Raw genomic sequence first — 20172 nt, forward strand, 5'->3', positions numbered from 1 at the left:
TGAAAATATAGTTTTGCACTCCTTTCAAGTTCAAATGACTCTTAGTTCATCCTGTAGTTTTTGTGAAAGAGTGCCACCTCAGAGTCTGAGAGATGACATTTACATGTCCGGTATTTTATGTCACACAATTTTTCCGTCCCACATACAGACCTGAGTGTTTTTCACTGTTACTGACGGAAACGCAGGAACCCAGCCTGTCAACCACACCAGTGTGGTTTAGTTTTAAATGTGCAGGAAGTTAAAGACTGAAGGTCTACATATGGTAGCATCTTAGTTCAGGCAATGGTCTTATTATAGTGGTCACAGGTTCTGTAAGGTTAAATAGGATACAAGAAAGTGAAGTTAACACAAAATAAAATAGAGCGATTGTGCACCTCATTTCACCCAGAAGACCACAAATCGCTCATCACTGCAAATCCTGCTGAAAACATACAGTAATATTGACAAAAATGCTGATAAGTCAGTTTGCTTTAGATGTCCAGTGGATCACAAAGTTCCCTGAGTTATAATCTCTGATGCTCTAATCCATTTACAGACACTCACAGAAGGTCTTTTCACTGACGAAAAAACATGTTGAAAATGTCAAGAAATGCTGCTGAATAATGTGACCTGGCTCTCGTGTTTCTTACAGTATTCTTTCTGGAATGCATACTCAGGAGTGGAAAGTGAAAATTCAAATGCTGTCTACACGCCGAGCCCTGAGTATCATGTCAAATGAGTCGGTGAATTTCTTTTCTGTCTCTGAGTGGAAATTTTTCATCTTAACATCGATGGTTACAGCCCCCACACAAGTTCTGCTCTTACAGTCTCTCTCTCTCTTGCTCTCTCTCTCTCTCTCTCTCTCTCTCTCACACACACACACACACACACACCAGTAATTGTGTTTTTTCTCTGGTGGACAAAGCCCTGGTTCAGACAGCAGAGAGATGGAGAGCGTGGAGGCTTGTGCGAAGGCTTGATTAGATCGGGCCTGAGGTCACCCAGAGAGTGTGTGGACTCTGCAGCACTGCGACTTAGAAATCATCTGACAAGGTGTGGAGGAGTGCTGAATGCTTGTGGTCCCACTCCAAAATCCCCCTTAAAAAACAGATGCTTATCAAATAGAGGTAGAAGTGAATCACTTGTGTTTTATGATGGGGACATGCTTGTTATTAAAATGTAAAAACTAGTTTTAATGACAGTGAGTGGGAATTTATATTTAATAGATTTGATTTTAAATAATCAAGTACAGTGAGGTGATATTACGTTGGGGGTTTTAATATTGTGTTTTATGCATGTTTATGCACTTTGATCTAGAGCAACACAGAAGTGAGCAGGCAAGGGTTTAGGGTGTTGTGCGAGGACCCTTTTAAAAGATTACAATGGTTCTTTTTGAGGTTTAACCTGCACACCCAAGTAATAGCATAATGTGTTCTTATTTCTGAGCAGGTCTTTTAATGTACACTAAAGCCACTAAGCTGCCTCATCTAAACACCTCACACTTTTATTCTCTCTGTAAAAATGTAAACAAGCAGTAAGACATGGATACCTTTACAGGGGAATGAAAAAGGTTTCAGCTTTGAGTCTTTGGGGAATAGATTTCAAACTTTACAACTATGGAATTTAATATCTAACACACAGACAAACACACACACACACACACACACAACACATATAAACAGCACAGAACGAAATGTACAGACATGTTTGTGGCTGGTGTGATTTGATTTGAGCCTGAGTGTGTGGCCTCAGTCTACAGCACGAGGTAGGAGAACTAAATACACGTAATTTTTTCCTCCAAAATGTACTCTACACATACAGATGTCTGCAGGAATATTACACACAAGTATGCATCACTAGGATTTATGATGAGGACAGCCATTATTATTAAAATTTCAGAAATCAGAAAATTCATTTCTTTAATGAGTCAGAATAAACATTTAACATGTTTTATTCTTATAAATGATACAGGTAGCTGATTTTTATGCCCTGCTTTAGCTACACATCATCTAACCAAACAGTCTAATATTAATTAACTCTGACACTAATGAAATATATTATAATACGATGTATTGCATATGTGTCATAATATGAGTTAAATACGTAAACATATATTCAGCAGAACTAATAAATATTGTATGTTATCCCAGAGTTTCTGAATACATCAGAACATAATTGGCATGTGCTGCAGGCTGTGTGTGAACGTGTGTGCACAACATGTGCATGTTTTCTTGCTCTGCGAGGTCCATCATAGCCCGCTTGGCCTAGGATGAAAAAGGCACCCAAAAATGAGCATCTGGAAGCCAGGTTTGGCACAGCAGAAAGGAATTTCATTTTTTTTTCTGAGAAGAACGAAGATGAGTTGAAAAAGCTGAAAGAGTGGCACTGAAACATTTTTAATTAATAAAGATTCAGAAACGTATTTTTAATATTTGTATTATTCTGTTTGTTGCATTTATTGCATCAACTTTACATGGTTGGTCATAACAACTTTAAATGGTTGTTTCATAATTTCTTCTTTAACGGGGCTACAGTTGCTCTGTACAGTGCTGAATACTATGTCACATTTTCATTTCTTTTATTATTATAACACAACATTTCAGAATTATTCTTGTGTAAGCTCTGAACTTGTAATCAGGATCGTTTGCTTTTGAGGTGAGGAATGTGATGTGCTGGATTGAAGCACTGCAGCTTAACAACCAGCATGTTATTCTAACTGACAAATCCAAATCATATGATTTGACATACACGATAAAATCAGTATAAAGCTTTTAAATGTCCAAATACACATGCAGACATGATACCCCACGGGCCTCATAACATTAGATTTAAAGCTTTGATCAACATACTCATGAGCAGGCATGGGTTTAGGGTTTTTTTCACCATTTCACCACTAAGCCACCCCATCACAGTCCAACCTGTGCACTCACATCATCACACACAGGAATTTGCCTGACTCTGCTGTGTAGACAGCCAGCAAGACATGCATTCCTTTCAGGGCCACCTAGAAGGTTTCAGTGTTGCTTCCCTGGAGAATTGATTCAAGCTATCTGACTGTGGAATTTAACCTCTGACAAATATGCACACATGCGCGCATGCACACACAGACACACACACACACACACACACACACACATCATGTGGCAACACACATAAACAGACTTTGAAACATGTAGAAAAGTTTGCAATAGATATAACACGAGACATATTTATGCAGTCCTCTTATTACACAGTTAAACTAATGAAGAACATCCCTTACCCCACCCAGCTTTAAAATATGCACAGAAGTAACAGAGGCTTTTGACTGAGGTACAAGGAGTAAAATCATAATGGTGAGCTCTTTGCCAATTGAGGGTGTTATTCAAAGGATAAGTTTGGCGATATTCTATATTTTTCCTATTGTTAAAAAATCCCATGTAAATACCAGAAATATCAAAGCATTCGTCTCACCTTTACAATACTGGTTTGGCTGAGGTGCAAACCAAGACTTGGACAGGAATATTTAAAAACACAACACACAAATATAGGCTTTTAAAATAAAAATGAAAAAAAGCTAAATAATTTCCTAAAACAGCTGGGCACTGTAGTTTTTACCACGTTACTCAAAAAGGGATACATAGCTGGGGACTATTTTCAGCTGGGGATTAATATACATTTGGTATACTAGTGAGTATTTATGGGAGCAGGAGAGAGTATATGGGATACATTTAAAATAAACTACAGTTCTAGCCATGTCACCAGTGCATCATGTGGCGCATTGATGTGTTTTTAATCATTTTTTTGGCCAACAGTGCAGGGGGGCGGTTAGTCTTTTAATGGGATTTGTTGAATAAGACAAATATAATATCACCAGACTTAGAGGAATGTACTGTAATGACATGGAATATGCTGTGACAGCAAAATCACTGTATTTTAACCTGCCATACAGTGACTGTGCTGAGTGTGGAGGAATGTGTAGCCACCAACTCAATCAATTACAGAACCAGAGAGAAAAAAAAATTAACCACTCCACATTTCCTCATCAACTTCATGTGAGGACAGCCTGGAGATTATATAAGAGTCAGATGCAGAGGCAAAATAGCAGAGATGAATGTCGCTGTACAGTCGGCGCTCATAAATAGGATTGTATTTGACATCCTATGGCCTGTGTGCCAGAACTTCTTCTCTTTGTCCCAAGAAGATGATGAGGATGGTGATGATGATGCAGGGAAACAATTCTGCAGGTTGGCTCTGAAGAACACTGCCTCTCCTTTTCAGCCTCATCTGAAAGATTAATCAGCTGGAGAGAGCAAGAGTAGTAATGACACAAAATTAAAGAATGCATTAACTTTGGGCAAAATAGAGGCTAGGGCTCAACAGGTTAATATATTTTTTGAAAAGTTATTTTTCATACTTGGATATTTTATCAAAAGAAAATATGATTTCATATTTGACTTTGTGCAGCTATGGACAATACAATCAGACTAGCACTGAGGTGCGCCAAAGCATTTCAGTTCGGATCTCTGAAGAGGAGCCACAGCTGCACAGTTCACATTTCGGCCAGCAGGGTTATGAAAAAAAAAAGTATTGTGATATTTTGTACAGTACATCATCTGAAGTGATGAGGTCTGGATCTCATTTTAATAGGGTTCAGCCAATAATGTTTCAACATAATGCATGTGCATGAAAGCATGAAGTATGGAAGCATGTAGGCCTATTATTACAGATAATATAACTCTTTTATGCTCAGACAGAGAAGGTAATAGTAGTGTAACTGTGTAAGAAATCTCCAAATGCGAGAAAGTGTGAAATGTGTTTGAAAGTCAGTTGGCAACAGCTCTCTTTTGTTCTGTTCCAACAAATCTAAAAATGCAGGTGAGGGAGGGACGGGTGGAGGCCAAAAACAAAGACTTTGTAGCTGCTGTTTAACTGGATCTCCATATTCTTGAGAAGTAGATGATTTTTTTTTATCTGTATCTAAATGGTCCAAAAGGTGTGTAGATATTAGGTGTGTAGTATAGTAGCCAAATTAATTTTCCTTTTAATTAAACTTGAGATAAATCTTGACAATGGCAAACAAGAAAACATACAATAAGCACGTCACACACACTCACCTTCTTTGTGTAAGAAACACTTCCAAAGGCAAAAGCAGAGAGACATGACCAACAGGGCTGCCACTGTAGTGACTGAGATCAGGATGGTGAGAGCCGTGCCAACTAGGAGGGAGACACAACTGATCAGCAGATTTTGGCAGAGGCCAGTTTAAATGTAGTGAGGAGCAAAATGTACATGTATGTGTTTGTATTTGTCTATGTACTGCACTCTAATGCCTGTACTAGTCTGGAAACTGCTTCCCTTTTGTGGACCATCCCTGATTAGATTTAAGATCGCCCTAATGTGTGCACTCCTGACACATGAAACCGAGGTCAACTAAAGGGTTCCAGCAAATTAAAGCACTTGCACACGTGGCACATATAAGCACATTTAATTACCGCCTATCATTAGCTGCCTTAAAACTAATACAGGTTTGTTACACAAAATATATTTTAGAAATTGTTGTACAGGGGAAACTGTACACCTGGGAAACAGGAGGAGGAGAACTTCTGCAGTTTCCAACAATCTCTGCTGTTTTCTTTTAGTATTCTTAGTGGTAGTCTGGATTGTTAGTATGCTTCTTTTTCCAACAACATCTCAAGTAATATGACATAAATCACATAAAAACACAATACGATTAAACATTTTGGTAAGTAGGCTCACTAACGACAACTTACTTTTAGTGTTCATGGATACAGCAATGGGTGACTCAAGCCCTTTGTGATGCACCAAGCATTTGACAGACACATCTTTCAGCAGTCCTGATTGGACAGTCAGTGTACTGATGACCAGAGTGGTACCGTCGCCCTGTGGGAGCTGTGTCGTCACAGGGGGGCCCATGGTGCGGTTATCCCTCTCCACGTTCCACACTATCTCCGCTGGGGGGCGCGACACTGAGGTGCAGTTGGCTTCGATAACTCCTGGAGAGGTAGTCTTGTAGCTCACCTGAGGTTTGGGCAGCACTAAGAGAAATAAATTAATCATATGACATGAAATACAATACAACACGTTTTTCTTTGTTCTTGTGCTATGTGTGAAAAGCACGAGCAAGAAAGCACCACAAATGTTATCACACACTGATCAAAAATTAAGTGAAACATGCAGAGTACGCTATTGGAGAAGAGGCATATGAACCGTATTATTTTAATCCTAAATCCTAAAATTTTGATTGTAGTTTAGTTTGTATTTGTATATTTTCATATCATCTTTGAGTAAGTTGCTGAGATGATACCTGGGAAAAACCATGGAGCCTTTGGATCAGCTACGGTATGTGAATTCCTGCTCACTTAAGATCCATAAGTAAATCTCTGGCTGTTTTCAATTCTCTGTTCTCGGGGCTGACTGAGGAATGTGATACACTGGAACTGAGAACATTTTTGTTGGCAAGAACACGGTTAGCCACAGATATTTGGCCCTCACAGTTTATGTCTTCTCAGAGGTCTAGGTGGTGAACTTCGCCCATCATTGGTCTGGATTGTATCAGATTTTGAGGTGGCTGAACCAAAACAGTAAAAAGTTCGTACAACAGTCCAAATAAATGTTTTCTAAATGAGCACATAGCTAGTGTGAAATTTGGGCTTCATTTCCAATGAAATTCCACAGTTTTTCCCATGTCTTTATACCAAATTCCTAACAATCTGTACTAATGTGATGTAATATAATGTTAACTAGACCTAAAGTCATTAAAATACATGTAGAAAAGGAATGAAACATTTACGAAACAATTTCCAACAAAGGATTGATTTGCACTACGTTTTGCAAATACTTATATTTGCTCGAATGCGGTACTTGAGATATTTCTACTTTACTTTAGTATTTTCATTTTGTTACTTTTTACATCCACTTATTTTATTTATAATGGCGTCTTTTCATACTGCATAGCTTGTTCGATGTACTTTAACCTCATCGACTGTGTACTGTATATAGAAGTGGATGCAGCCACTGTGACATCACCCCTTGGTTGGCGAACTGCCATTTTGAAGCCTCCAAATTGGCTTTACGGGCGTCGCCATCTTGGTGTCATGGGTGTCACCATCTTGGTTTTTTGGACCCAGAAATGACATTCGTTCCACAAAGACCACCTCTGATTGGTTAGTCACAACATAGTCCCACCCTAAAGCAGACTCTTCTTTATTGTCTATTTTCTTCTAAATTAGACCGTAATTTACTAAATGAAGATGTTTCAAGAAGGCTGTTTGAAGAAGACTTGAAACTAGTGACTGACACCATGAACTCTGTGAAGTGAGGTCATTTTACCGTAGATTTCTATTCATTCAGACTTCTTTGTGAAACCAGCAGGGTTGCCCCCTGCTGGCCATTTGAACAAATGCAGGTTTAAGGCACTTCCACAGTGGCTTCACTTTTCAGACCAGGAAGCTTCGTCCACTTCTTATTTACAGTCTATGTTCAACCTGCAGTTACTGATATTCATGGCCGTTCACGCAGAGTGTGAATTCAACATCGACATAGCATCACCTTCTACCTTGATATAATGAACTTGGAAAAGTTAAAGGAAAAAGAAAAGTTACCAAGCAACATTATCATTCATCATGTCTTTTTAGCTCTGTTTTTGGTCTCCACCAACCCCTGAGGGAGACATTTAATTCTTGAGCTGCTAAATCCTCCACTGTGTTCACCAGCTAGTCACTAACATAAATTATGTGTCTGTCTGCTGTTTAGGGCTAAGCAGGGAGGGTTTTAAGAGCTTTTTTTTTTTTTTTTTACTGAAAACAGCCAGCCACAGCCAGAACAAAAAAAACCTTTTTAAAGTTATTTTCTTAATACTTTGTCAGCCAGCTAAACAATGAATTGAAACTCACTGAAGCTCCTGGCGGCCTCATTTATGGTTAGATGACTTTTATGCTTTTAAAATGGTTTCACGGTTTCAATGACTTTTGTAATAATTTTGTGAGATGATGTGCATTTGTGTGTGTGTGTGTGTGTGTTTTCTTGTCACTGTTCTGTGGACAATAAGTGTGAGAGTGTGAGTAAAGGAGGGGGCATCACATCATTCAGAGTGGGGTGGGGGGTGGAGGACCGATGGAAGCAGTAAGCAGCAAGAAAAACATTAATGCTAATCGTGCGTCACTATCAGAAACACCTACTGTACTGTACAGTTCAATTTCAAACAAAAGCACATCTGTTTGTTGAGATAACTGTGAGAGAAAGGGAAGCAGGAGAAAAGTGGGAAAGCAAAAGAGCAAAGAGAGAGAGAGACAAAGCACAGAGAGAATCACTGTCTGCTGCAAACACTGACACAGTCATGCATCAGGAGCTCACTCCCTGCCTCCATCATTCTTTCGAATGGTTCATTCTTCACATGGACACACTGCTCTGTGTTTGTGTGTTAATACATCGGCCGACAGCTTAGCTAGCTTTGCTGTATCATGAAAACATTTAGCAGCTACAATCAGGAAGAAAAGATCAACATTCCTCTGTCAATCCCAGGGGTGCCTGTCTTTCCTGTAGACACAAAGTCCAGGTTGAGTCTCTTAGCGTTTCTCACACATCTGACTTCATTTTTCCACAAGATCCCATCTTCCCTGGCTCCTACATCTACCGTACAACATAGTCACACATAACTACAGCCTTGCGAAAATTGTTCATCTCAGCAACTCACACTTCATACAGAGGAAAAGTTCTGCCAGTAACGTTAAGACAAAAGTGACAGTATTGTGGAAACAAAGCAGCAAAAGACTGATAACTGTGGTAACAACAACAGCATCAGCAAGAAATGAATGTATCTGCCCTCAATATCATATCTTTAGTCATTTTTGCAGCTCTTGGGGGGGAAATTGGGGTCAGTCTGTTGGTCAATGAAATATTGTTTACGTCAATTTAATGGATTGCCATGAAATTTGGTGTGTAAGTCGGTAAAGATATCCATGGTCTCCAGACTAAAACATAACTTTGTTGATCCCTTGACTTTTCCTCCAGCGCTACCAGCAAGTCAAATTTCATCAAAGGACACTCAAAGCATAACAACTGGGGATAAGAATGGGTTTCCGTTTGTTATTCTGTTTTTTTAAGCAAAGCGGACTCAGTAATCTGAGCTAGCCAAACCAAGTGGTGTCTTCCTAACTTGCAGTCTTTTGAGTACAAAATTCCCTCTTTGTGTTTCCTTGCTGTCAAAACACATTTTACTTTCAGCTGAATTTAATGGATTATTTTAACAATTTGGGAATTTTTGTCAGATTTTATTACCTTTGTGCAGAGCTCGATTAGCTGTTTCCTTCAAAGGTAAACAGTTGCCCAGTTTTATTATACAGACGATGGACGTAAAGAGAATTGGATACAGCGTTGGAGGAAAATTGTTTAATCATGTGGCTCTTCTAGACTTTCCAAATGTTATCAGACTGACTGGATCAAATTATTTCGCAGGGTTGTGACTCTCTAAAAAAATTTTATCTGCTGATTTACAGACATCTCTTTCACAGTGTCAGTGTATGGAAAAATTTCTTTTTGAGCCCAATGGCACGAGGTGACAGATGCCATAGTTGTAATTACACGGTTTGGCTTCACAGCCTGGTGCACTTCATGGAGGCTTGGTACAGATATTAGAGTGCTACGAATCTTATTCCTTAGCGTTTTCGTACAGACAGAGGTGTATGAATTTTGCCTCCCATGTCTTGCATTGGAGTTTCACTACAGAGGCATCAGTTCACAGCCAGTATGATCAGGAGAAATGATTACGCCGTCCATTAACTCCTCCAGCATACATATGGGAATGTGAGTATTGTATCTAGTAGTGAGTAGTCTTGAAAAAATACTTATCCTCTAATCCAGAGTTATTCCTACATCGCATGATGTAGGAATGTACTGTAAATGTACAGTAAACAGAAATGACACTGTTTATAAGATCACAAGCACCATCTGATACACACTATGCACTTTACATTGTGCATAATCAATCTGCTCTTCCTCAAGTATTTCTCAACCATTTTGATTCTGTGTGGGCCATAATTTTAATAATGTAATGCAAAATAATCAGTAATAAAGGCTGGTTGGTGAAAAGCTGTTTACCATAGGTGGCGAGGCAAACCGTGGAGCTCTTCGGCCCATCAGGATATGTGGAGTACAGGCAAGTGTAGCAGCCCTCGTCCTGGATGGTGACAGGCTGGATGGTGAGCTGACTGTCTGACAGGGAGGCACTCAGCCAGACTCTCCCCTGGTACGGTGGCTCTATCATGGGGTCGCTCCGCTTTGCAAAGGAGGCCACCTCCATGGAGTCTCCTTTTGCAGAGGTGTGTTTCCACATGACCTGCTCCACTTTTTCAGGCAAACCGTAGGAGCACGAGAGGGAGGCCTTCTTGCCGCTCACTGCCGTCTTGTTGCTGTCAGCAGTGACTTGGGCTGGGGGTAAAAGGAGCCCGCCATACAGTGAGAGAACGATGGATGAGGACAGGAGATAAGGAAAAGAACATGGAGACAGAAGATGAAAAACAGGACAATATGAGGCACCCAAACAGAAACCAGTTTCTGGAATCTGCAGCAGCTGGTTCTGGTTAGAAAAATAAGCCCTCCCTCTCCCCCTGTTCCAGAGCTCTTTATTAACATGACTGGCTGAGCCTCAACAGGCTCATCAATGTGTGTTCAGAGGTTAGGGGAGGTTAGGGACAACTGTATTTATATATTTTCTCAGGAAATCCTCCCGCATATTGATATTCAGGTTGTAGGGAGGGGTAGCTGTCCCTGGAGTCGACTGAAGAATTGGTTTTGTTTCATTTTAATGGGCGGGTGCAAAAGGCGAGCATCCAAGATCAGTTATGCCACATTCACCTTATTCCATTTAAACCGCAAAGTGGGAACAGCAGCCTCTGACTTGTAATTCTGAATTGTTGATATCAGAAACACCATCAATATCTCCCAGTTGGTGGAAAGAACAACAGGGGTGAGAAAAAACAAAATAAAATCCAATATAAACACTAAAACGATGGATTCAGCTAAGAAACTACACATTTCTATGCAGTTTCGCTGAACAGATCCTGGATATTTGAGCTCCTTCAGTTTGACTCTAAGGGTGACACCTGTCTCTATGTCTCAATACGGTCATTACTCAACCTGGCCTCATGTGGACGTTTCTCCAACGTGGTTCATGACCTTCACATCTGTGTTAAAATAGCAGAGTCACTTCCTGACTTGTGTTCTCAATCTCATGTTTCATCTAAACATCTCCTTTAATGTATGTCAGAGGCCCATGTACTTCCCTCACAGAACAGCATGTCATTAAAGTACTTTGGCTCCTTACTACTCGTCACTGGAGATCCAAGAACCAAAGCTTATTCTACTGATACTCATTTTTAAGTATTTCTGGATAAAACCATCTAAATTCATAGTATCTAAATAGATGCATTCTTACTCTGGCTTAATACATCAAAAATATAATTATTAGGCTGTGGAGTAGATATTCATACACTATTTTGCCTTTGTCAGAGTCAACAAAGAAAGACGACAGAAAGTGATGGGTCATCCCTATTAAAAGTTTATATACTCTTTGGGAAATGCATTAGGTCTCGTCTATACTGTAACAAACTGGAATTCTTCTATGTGCAGAAACTGCATCCTGAGTGGCCTTACTCACCGGTAACAGTAAGGCAGGTCTGTCGTTGCTTTGAACCAGAGGGATGCATGTCAAAGATGCAGGTGTAGCAGCCTTCGTCACGGAAGCCCACCCTGCGGATGGTGATAGCCGAGGTGTCTTTTGGGGAGGAGGCGAGCTCTACGTGCTGCTGTCCACTCACACTGTCTCTGTTGTCGGGCTGGTAAGTCAGCAGGGTCTGATTCTGGACATCCAGCCAACGCACCTGCCTCAGAGACTCGCCTCGATCCCTCGAAACACTGCATGTCAGAGTGAAGGGCCTCTCCACTGGAGCTTCCAGATGGTCTGGCGCTGTCACCCTGCCTGAAACATCCACCAGTATGAAAAAAATTGTGACGGTAGTTCCTGATTTGAGTTTATCCATATCTTTTCAGCATGGCATACTCACCGTGCAGGCTTCCCACCATCAGTAGGAGTAAACACACCTGCAGTCCTTTCCTACAGGAGGCCTGGATCCTCATCATCTTCATTGCTCATTTAACAGGAAAGAGGAAGAGAGCTACTGAGAAGTGGACATATTTCAAACGTTGTCTCACTCAAACCCTCCTAGAATTTCTACAAATTGTGATCCAACAGTGCTACAGGAAGAGTTTAACATGAGAATTGTTCTCTCCTGCTCCTGTGGACATTACAGGCTGCTCAGCAGAGTAAACTGCATTTAAAAGTCTAGAAAACTGTTCAGTGGGATGCAATGCAAAATATTTTCCTCAAGTCAAGTGCTCTAGGATGCAGTGTACAAAGACCTTCAGATTAGAATAGGTATCAAAGTTATCAGGGCTCTTTAAACATATGAGAAGTTTTTTCCTGCCACATCACTGACTAAACCGATTGTAGTGTGAATTAAAGTCAAATAAACTTGCAATGAACTCAATAAATAAAAGCAAGCGCATTATAACCAGCTATACACTAAAGTAACGCATCAATTGTATAAAAGTTCCACAGTTTGGGATTAAAGGAGACCATCTGTAGTTAATCAAGATAACTAATTACAGCTGAATTATCAGTTCACATATTTTCTGGCCCCTGTGTCATATAAATTATCCACCCATGAGACTGAGACACTCACCTCTGCTTGTCCAAATGCAAAAGGTAAAAGCCAACAGTTGAAGACGCTCTACCTCTGCAACATCTCGCCCGTCTTTATGACCCAGCAGTCTTTGGAAACATCACTCCACAAACTATTTTTACTCATCCGACTGTTTTCTATTCAGCGCACCACCAACACAATGAACACCAGCCGACGGCGGCTCCAAACTTCAGTTTTCTGGATGTGGAGGATTTCTGGGTGCAGCACGGTTTTGCGCTCAAAGCGCCCTCTAGTGTGTGTGTGTGTGTGTGTGTGTGTGTGTGTGTGTGTGTGTGTGTGTGTGTGTGCTGCCTTGTGGGGCAGGTGGAGATTTCAGCATATATCTCTGATTCCACTTGTGCTGTAGAAAAAACATGTCAGTTGCAAATTACAAACATTCAAAATAGTAGTAAGCAAGTATTTGCAGTAGTGTGCTCAGGTATTAAAAATGATTATTATCTACATTTTTGTCGACCTCTACAGGCAAACACGGTAACTACAAAGGCACAGCAAAAGTCGCCACTGTTTTTAAAAGTAAGTTCATGTTTTACTATCAATCCAAAATATATTAGTAAATGTTTTTCATTACTACGAAATCTATGAATCTTGTGATTTACTTGTTTTTTAGTTGGATTTTTTTGTGAAACGTCACATTTTTGCGACGGAAGTGTGTTTGCCGGGCTCGCCCTGATGACGTAACCACACGGACTAGCTTGACAGCTGAACAACAAATGCTCCTAAAATGAGCTGTTCAACGACATAACAAACGTTTCAAGCCTGGTTGTTTTTCATATCAGCATGAATTAAAACTGTCCCCGACCCTGCTACTTCTGTACAGTCAGTATTGGAGCGGGCCAAAGGCTGTTTTACTGGTAATAACATGTCGTTTCTAGTGGATTCAGTCATCATGTTCACCTCACAGGTAAGTTGGTGATGGGTTGGTAAAGTCGACCAGCTGTAACGTGTCTTTAGAGACTACCCGGCGCATGTTGCAGGCTAATGTTATAGTAAAAGTTAGCTACGCTGCTTTGAGACTTACATTACAGCTTCCTTGTGCAACATGTAACAAGTCTTAACACGAGGAAGTCTTGAAAACAGTAAACCGTTTTTACAGTATGGACATTTTTCAATGCTGAGGTCCCTTTTTCACAAGTGTCCACGCAGCCTTGCTCATGTGGAGATTCTTGAATCCATCATTTTGAATTCCTGAATCGTTGGGTCTCCCTCTTAATTAAAGAGTTTGGTCTAAACCTGCCCTTTATGGGAAGCGTCTTGAGATAACACTGTTGTGAATTGGCGCGATATAAATAAAGGTTAACGATATAAAGACAGATTGATTGACAGCCAGCACAACAGCAATCTATGTGGATTAAACTGAGTAACTTTATTGACACAAAAGAAAATGATCCGTTGATTCACACAGATTATTCTCACAAAGAAGAAACATACATCAGAGAGAAACATAGATCATAGATAAAGATCCATAAAAAGAAGAAAAAAGTGCATTGACATGACATGACAGGCATTGTTATGTATCTGTATAGCCTGGTGGGTATCCTATACATGTATGTATTGTATAGAAACTGGAATAACCTATGTTTCATCTTTGTGCATTTTGGAAATAGTCAGCACAAAGGTAGCAAAAATACTGTTAAGCATATTGAAGCATATTACATAATGTAATCCATCAGGCAGCACGCTCCACACAGTAAAGTTCTGTAATGGTGAATGATGCAAAAACATTTGAAAGACGGTGTTGATTACATACTGTGGTGGTATTGTCAGCGCTTTTTAGGTTATTGCGTCACGAGTGAGAGCATATTCTTGTTGGGAGACAGATATAATTTTGTAATGCTAGAATGAGTTAATGCTGAGATGTATTCAGTGTTTTGCATGTGAGATTAACTGCTTGTTGTTGGTAAAGACAATTGTGTGTGACAAACAGGCTTTTTCACCCAAATCATTTTGACATGTGACATTAGGAAAAGCACAGGTGGTAATAATAACACTTATGATAATGATGTTTCTGCAGTATTAAGTTGACCCAGTAAGCCATGGCAGTGTTACAGCGAAGCAGCATGCACAATACCAGGGCCCTGAAACTGATGCAGCTAAATGGAATTCAGCCATCATTAATTTTATCATTTAAACCTGTGCTTTTCCTTCTGCAACAAGTCAAAATGTCTTAATTCATAGACTTGATTCACTAAAACCTGTTGATGTGTTGAAACTCAGACAGGAAATGTGTATGTTTTGTGATGAGAATTTCCAATGTAACCTCCTCCCCCTTTCCTCCTTCCTCCAAATTATTCCCATTTAATTCAACACAGGTGCTGTTCTTTGGATTTGGCTGGTTATTCTTTATGCGGCAGCTGTTTAAAGATTATGAGGTACCATTTCATCACAAGACATTTATTTTCAAGTCACCACTAGGATGAATGTGTGGATGTGTAGTGATACGGGGCTCAGGCATAACAGTGACTCCAATGAGGAAAACACATGAGTACATTTTTACCTGTTCACCACCAATAGAGCTGTATGCCTGCATCAATCAGTGCAAGTCCTCAGTGCCAACAGCGTTGACTGTTTTTGTGTTTGTTGACAGGTGCGACAGTATGTTGTCCAGGTGGTTTTCTCTGTCACGTTTGCTTTTTCATGTACCATGTTTGAGCTCATCATCTTTGAGATTCTGGGTGCCTTAAGTAGTAGGTAAGTACATATTATGCGTAATTGTGTTTTATTGTTTCTTATTGCAGATAAATAATTGTAACCCTTGTATCTTTGCCACAGTTCTAGGTATTTCCACTGGAAGCTGAATCTATATGTGATACTGCTGGTTTTAATCTTCGTTGTGCCTTTCTACATTGGCTACTTTGTTGTCAGCAACATCCGCCTGTGTAAGTATAGCTGAGTATTACAATTAAAATACTATAATTAAAAATTGAATGCTGTTTGATTTCTCACATTATATCACATAATGCTGGTTTCTTTTTGTCTGTGTAGTGCAGAGACAGAAGCTTCTGTTTGCTTGTATGGTGTGGTTTACCTTCATGTATTTCTTCTGGAAGCTGGGAGACCCATTCCCCATCCTCAGTCCAAAACATGGTGAGTGTGCATCTGTCTCCTCTCTGGGCACGCATATGCCTACTATATGATTGTGGATGCCTTTTTTATAATAATGTGAGTAATTTTATGTCTGCATGACGTCGCTCTTTTCTGTCTGTTGTTGTCTTTTCTTTAGGCATCCTGTCTATTGAGCAGCTAATCAGTCGTGTAGGTGTGATCGGAGTCACACTCATGGCTCTGTTGTCCGGGTTTGGTGCCGTCAATTGTCCTTACACATACATGTCCTATTTCCTCAGGTGAGCACCACTGTGCTGACATGAGCTGTACGAGTCATATCACACAGCCTATTGATCTGAATCTACTTAAGCATCACTGCCCTGACTCACATCCCTGCTTGCATTGCTTTGATGCTTCCTGCTTTGTTGTTTTCACAGGAATGTAACCGACAGTGACATCCTTGCCCTGGAGAGGCGGCTACTCCAGACTATGGACATGATTGTGAGCAAGAAGAAACGGTGAGTAAAAAAAAAAAAAAACGAAAGAAAGACAATGTTTTAAATAAAATGATTGAAACAAGTTATTGTGCCAGTACAATTTGTTCTGTGTAGAATTGCTATGACACGGAGGCAGATGTACCAGCGTGGGGAAGATCAGAACAAACAGACAGGATTCTGGGGCATGATCAAGAGTGTCACCTCCACACAAACAGGCAGCGAAAGTATCCTTTATACAGCAAAAGGACTTAATTTTCAGCTGTCACCGGGCAACTATGTACTAATTGTCCACAGTATTTGTAGTAGATGTCAGCCTTGACGTCTTCGCTCCAGACCTATCTCTGATCCAGCAGGAGGTCGATGCTCTAGAGGAGCTGAGCCGACAACTCTTTCTTGAGACTGTGGATCTGCAAGCCACTAAGGTAACACATGTGCATGCATAAACACACACACACACACACACACACACACACGCGCACAAGCAGACTATGTTCCACTTAACTATGGTGCAGCGCATAGTGACTAAAAAACAAAAGCACGGAAGAACATGCAGGCTGTAATCTTGAATGAATTCATGCAGGCCAAGATTAAAAACCTTGGATGAAATTCCTGCAAGTTGGAACAAATAGACACTCCTAGCTTACAATATGGACAGTTTGGCATTTTAAAAGAAATTAATGAGGTTTACAACAATGACTTTCTGAGTAGTTCAGTGTGGCCTCTTCTAAATACCTATTTACCCTCCAAATCCACCATAAAATCATTCAGATTGTTGCTTGCATTTATCTTAAAGCAGTTACAGTCTATCTTTTTGAATAACAATGTATCAAATGATATTGTGAAAATAACACTGTGAAAAGGGTCACTACACTACCTACAGAGAGCTATCACCTGAATCTGTAGCTCCCTCATCTTTACAGTGCTTTAGTGAGTTTCACCTTATTATGTTGTTGTCCATAACATTACTGTATTGGTTCAATTTCATCACTCTCATAGTATTCCAGGCTGTTTTTAGTAAGAAAAAAAGCTCTAAAAATCCACTGTACACCACCTTTTACCAAATAGCAGACAGACACAGTTAGCAACCACCCCTTCGTTGATTATTACAGCGGGCAGCGTGGTCAGTGCCACTGAGGGAGGCCTGAGCCTGTGAAAGATTATAGAGCTGGTTAAAAGCATCTGTCATTGGGGGAAAGTACTGAAATATGTAAACTTCATTCCTTTTGTCCTGACAGAGGTGAGTGACGTCTATCAGTTTCACCCTGACCTTACAGCTGCCTTTAGGTACACTCAATTAAAAAGTTATTATGGTTTAAGTGTTAGCTCACTCATAACGCACAAAGCAACAATATCTCATTGAAGTAGAGCTTCTGTGCACCTGATGAATATAAACCCCAAATTTTCTGCCCATAAAATGTCATTCTGGTACTTTAGGGTCACCGTTTCATATTACAGAGTCATTTCGTTGAATGGTAATATCAGTAATGCTGGTTAGACCAAACCAGACCTACCTAAACTAAGCGGTCTTTAACCAGCCTAAACACAGCATTTTCCATACATATGCCTAAACTTAAACATCTGTAACATGATGCATTTCCATTTAAATGTACAGACTTCCCCCACTGTAATTTGAACCAGGTTCATTGACACTAAATATCACCACATCCTGTATTTCATCACAGGACCTAATAAAAGAAATCCCTGTGTATAACAAACAATGTGCTAATTCTTTAAAACCACCTTTCCTTATCTTTAGGAGCGGATTGAGTACTCCAAGACATTCCAGGGGAAATACTTCAACTTCCTCGGATACTTCTTTTCCATCTATTGTGTTTGGAAAATCTTCATGGTTAGAACATTCACAGTTGTGCTCTGGCATTGTGTATTTTCTTCATACTAAAACTGTGTTGTGTTTTTTTATTGTTGAAGATTTAGTTAAAAACTACTTTGATTCATTTAAAAAAGGAAAAAATCTCTCTTCTGTCTGTCACAGGCCACTATAAATATTGTGTTTGATCGGGTTGGAAAGACGGATCCGGTGACAAGGGGTATTGAAATTACAGTGAACTACTTGGGCATCCAGTTTGATGTAAGACACACACACACACACACACACACACACACACACACACACATCTGCAGAAACAGTCACATGTCATACTGCATGACCTCCTGTAAGGATAATTGCCGGCCCATTATCATCACTCCGCCTGCTTTCTCCGCAGTGAACCTGCTCATTATCTCTTTTAGTCTTTCCCCACATAATTGTTCTCATTGCTCACAACCACAGACCATGGCATTATGTTTAAATTAGGGCTCAATTAGGGCTGTCAGTCGATTTAAAAAAAAAAAAAAAAATTAAAATTAAAAATTATTTGCAGAATTTGCACAATACAATACTGTAATAGCACAAAAAGATAAAGATTAAAACAAGAATGAAGTGGAGTTTGAAGGAGGTGCAGTCGTTACATCAGAGATGTTGTATGTGGTTTAACAACGTTTCGCTTAGGGGTTATTAATCCAAGTATATTTCCAACTTTACGTAACTTGCTATATCTGTGCATGTGCCGTTTTGTGGTGTGGCCTGGCAATGGCGGTGCGGCGGCAGACGAGCCACAGCAATCTGTTATTTTTTAGGGTTTTTTGGCTATTCTAAAACATGTATTAAAGCAGGAATACACTCATAGGCATTGGAAAATGAAGCGTGGGGTTTGGATTGAGAGCAACAGAACTTGAAATGATCACTGCCACAACACAGGAAATTAATAAAACACAGCTGTATTAACTGAGATTTAAAGGAACAAATAATGAATGCAGATTGAAAGTTGTCATCCTCTGCTGCTGCCCTAATTTTCCTTTTTATAGCTTTGCTTTTTATATTCTTTTGTTCTCCCTCTCCCCATCTCAGGTAAAGTTTTGGTCCCAACACATCTCTTTCATCTTGGTGGGAATAATAATTGTTACATCCATTCGTGGCTTACTCATCACCCTCACTAAGGTAAAACTATCACATGATACATGTTGAAATGGCCACAGTTCATAGGTTAATGAATATGTTTAGTATTCTTTTTGAATGACACTTCTATTTAACTGAAGATTTAATCTTTCTTCATTTTTAGTTCTTTTATGCAATATCAAGCAGCAAATCCTCCAATGTCATCGTGCTTGTCCTCGCTCAGATCATGGTGAGTGTGTTGCTTCATAGTGGTCTTATAACACAGAGCACAGCCTACAAGCAACAGATGAACCAAAACTTTCTCTCTTTGTCTAAGGGGATGTACTTTGTATCATCTGTACTGCTGATGCGTATGAGCATGCCGCTGGAGTATCGCTCCATTGTGACAGAAGTTCTGGGAGAGCTGCAGTTCAACTTCTACCACCGTTGGTTTGACGTCATCTTCCTGGTCAGCGCCCTGTCCAGCATCCTCTTCCTGTATCTCGCCCACAAGCAGGCACCAGAGAAACACATGGCCCTCTGATTCTCTGCATCTCTTGCCACCTGGATGTGACTCTTCACCCCTTTGGGTGACTTTGAATCTGGAATTTAGGGCTATCCAGAAATCACACTTTTTTTATATAGTACATAATAATCTGGACTGCCTATTCCTGAATCAGGAATGGCTGATTATTGAATGCAAGGGATGGGGAACTATTGAAGCACATGGGGAAACTCATTTGGAAGACGACCCTCTTGAATTAAAGCATCTACTGATCAAACATTGCTATTAAGAATTTAATTTTACCTGCAAATGTAAACACTTAGTTCTCTGTGCTTTTAAATTTAGATTATTTTGGCCAAAATTACTTTATTTTGTCTGAACACACTGGAGCTGTACTGTTCACAGCACTTCCTGCTTCACTCCCACTGAGTTTTAAATGGACTATATGAAGGAAAG

The 20172-nt window shown here is 40.0% G+C and overlaps 2 protein-coding genes across 5 annotated transcripts; one reads left to right on the forward strand and one right to left on the reverse strand.

Moving 5' to 3' along the window:
- Positions 1–2422: 2422 nt before the first annotated feature.
- Positions 2423–12899, reverse strand: LOC139208472 (OX-2 membrane glycoprotein). Of its 4 annotated transcripts, XM_070838167.1 has the most exons (7): positions 12717–12899; positions 12039–12152; positions 11633–11953; positions 10075–10404; positions 5730–6014; positions 5073–5174; positions 2423–4258 (listed from the first exon to the last, which is right to left on the reverse strand). In XM_070838167.1, exons 2-7 carry the CDS (start codon positions 12118–12120, stop codon positions 4251–4253), a joined length of 1128 nt encoding a protein of 375 aa, XP_070694268.1. In that variant the 5' UTR covers positions 12121–12152; positions 12717–12899; the 3' UTR covers positions 2423–4250. The 4 variants fall into 4 exon arrangements, with proteins under 4 accessions (XP_070694268.1, XP_070694265.1, XP_070694264.1 ...); XM_070838164.1 differs by lacking the exon at positions 2423–4258 and having other exon boundaries at positions 5059–5174; positions 12039–12122; XM_070838163.1 differs by lacking the exon at positions 2423–4258 and having other exon boundaries at positions 5059–5174; positions 12039–12149.
- Positions 12900–13416: 517 nt separating this feature from the next.
- LOC139208216 (Golgi pH regulator) lies at positions 13417–20171 on the forward strand. The gene is made up of 14 exons (XM_070837821.1): positions 13417–13638; positions 15047–15106; positions 15322–15425; positions 15507–15613; positions 15720–15821; positions 15958–16078; positions 16217–16297; positions 16391–16500; positions 16610–16698; positions 18033–18125; positions 18270–18365; positions 19185–19274; positions 19396–19461; positions 19549–20171. The coding sequence occupies exons 1-14, from the start codon at positions 13597–13599 to the stop codon at positions 19753–19755; spliced, it is 1368 nt and encodes a 455-aa protein (XP_070693922.1). The 5' UTR covers positions 13417–13596; the 3' UTR covers positions 19756–20171.
- Position 20172: the final 1 nt, after the last annotated feature.

This window comes from Pempheris klunzingeri, chromosome 10 (assembly GCF_042242105.1).
Source record: "Pempheris klunzingeri isolate RE-2024b chromosome 10, fPemKlu1.hap1, whole genome shotgun sequence".
NCBI classification, from domain to species: domain Eukaryota; kingdom Metazoa; phylum Chordata; class Actinopteri; order Acropomatiformes; family Pempheridae; genus Pempheris; species Pempheris klunzingeri.

Coding starts and splice junctions, on each gene's coding strand:
- LOC139208472 (XM_070838164.1), bottom strand. CDS start 12,120: ATGAAGATGATGAGGATCCAGGCCTCCTGTAGGAAAGGACTGCAGGTG. Junction 6,015..10,074: donor GGTTTGCCTCGCCACCTATG/GTAAACAGCTTT, acceptor TATTTCTCTTAG/TGCTGCCCAAACCTCAGGTG. Junction 5,175..5,729: donor TGTATCCATGAACACTAAAA/GTAAGTTGTCGT, acceptor TCTCCCTCCTAG/TTGGCACGGCTCTCACCATC.
- LOC139208216 (XM_070837821.1), top strand. CDS start 13,597: ATGTCGTTTCTAGTGGATTCAGTCATCATGTTCACCTCACAG. Junction 15,107..15,321: donor AGCTGTTTAAAGATTATGAG/GTACCATTTCAT, acceptor GTTTGTTGACAG/GTGCGACAGTATGTTGTCCA. Junction 16,501..16,609: donor CACACAAACAGGCAGCGAAA/GTATCCTTTATA, acceptor TCTTCGCTCCAG/ACCTATCTCTGATCCAGCAG.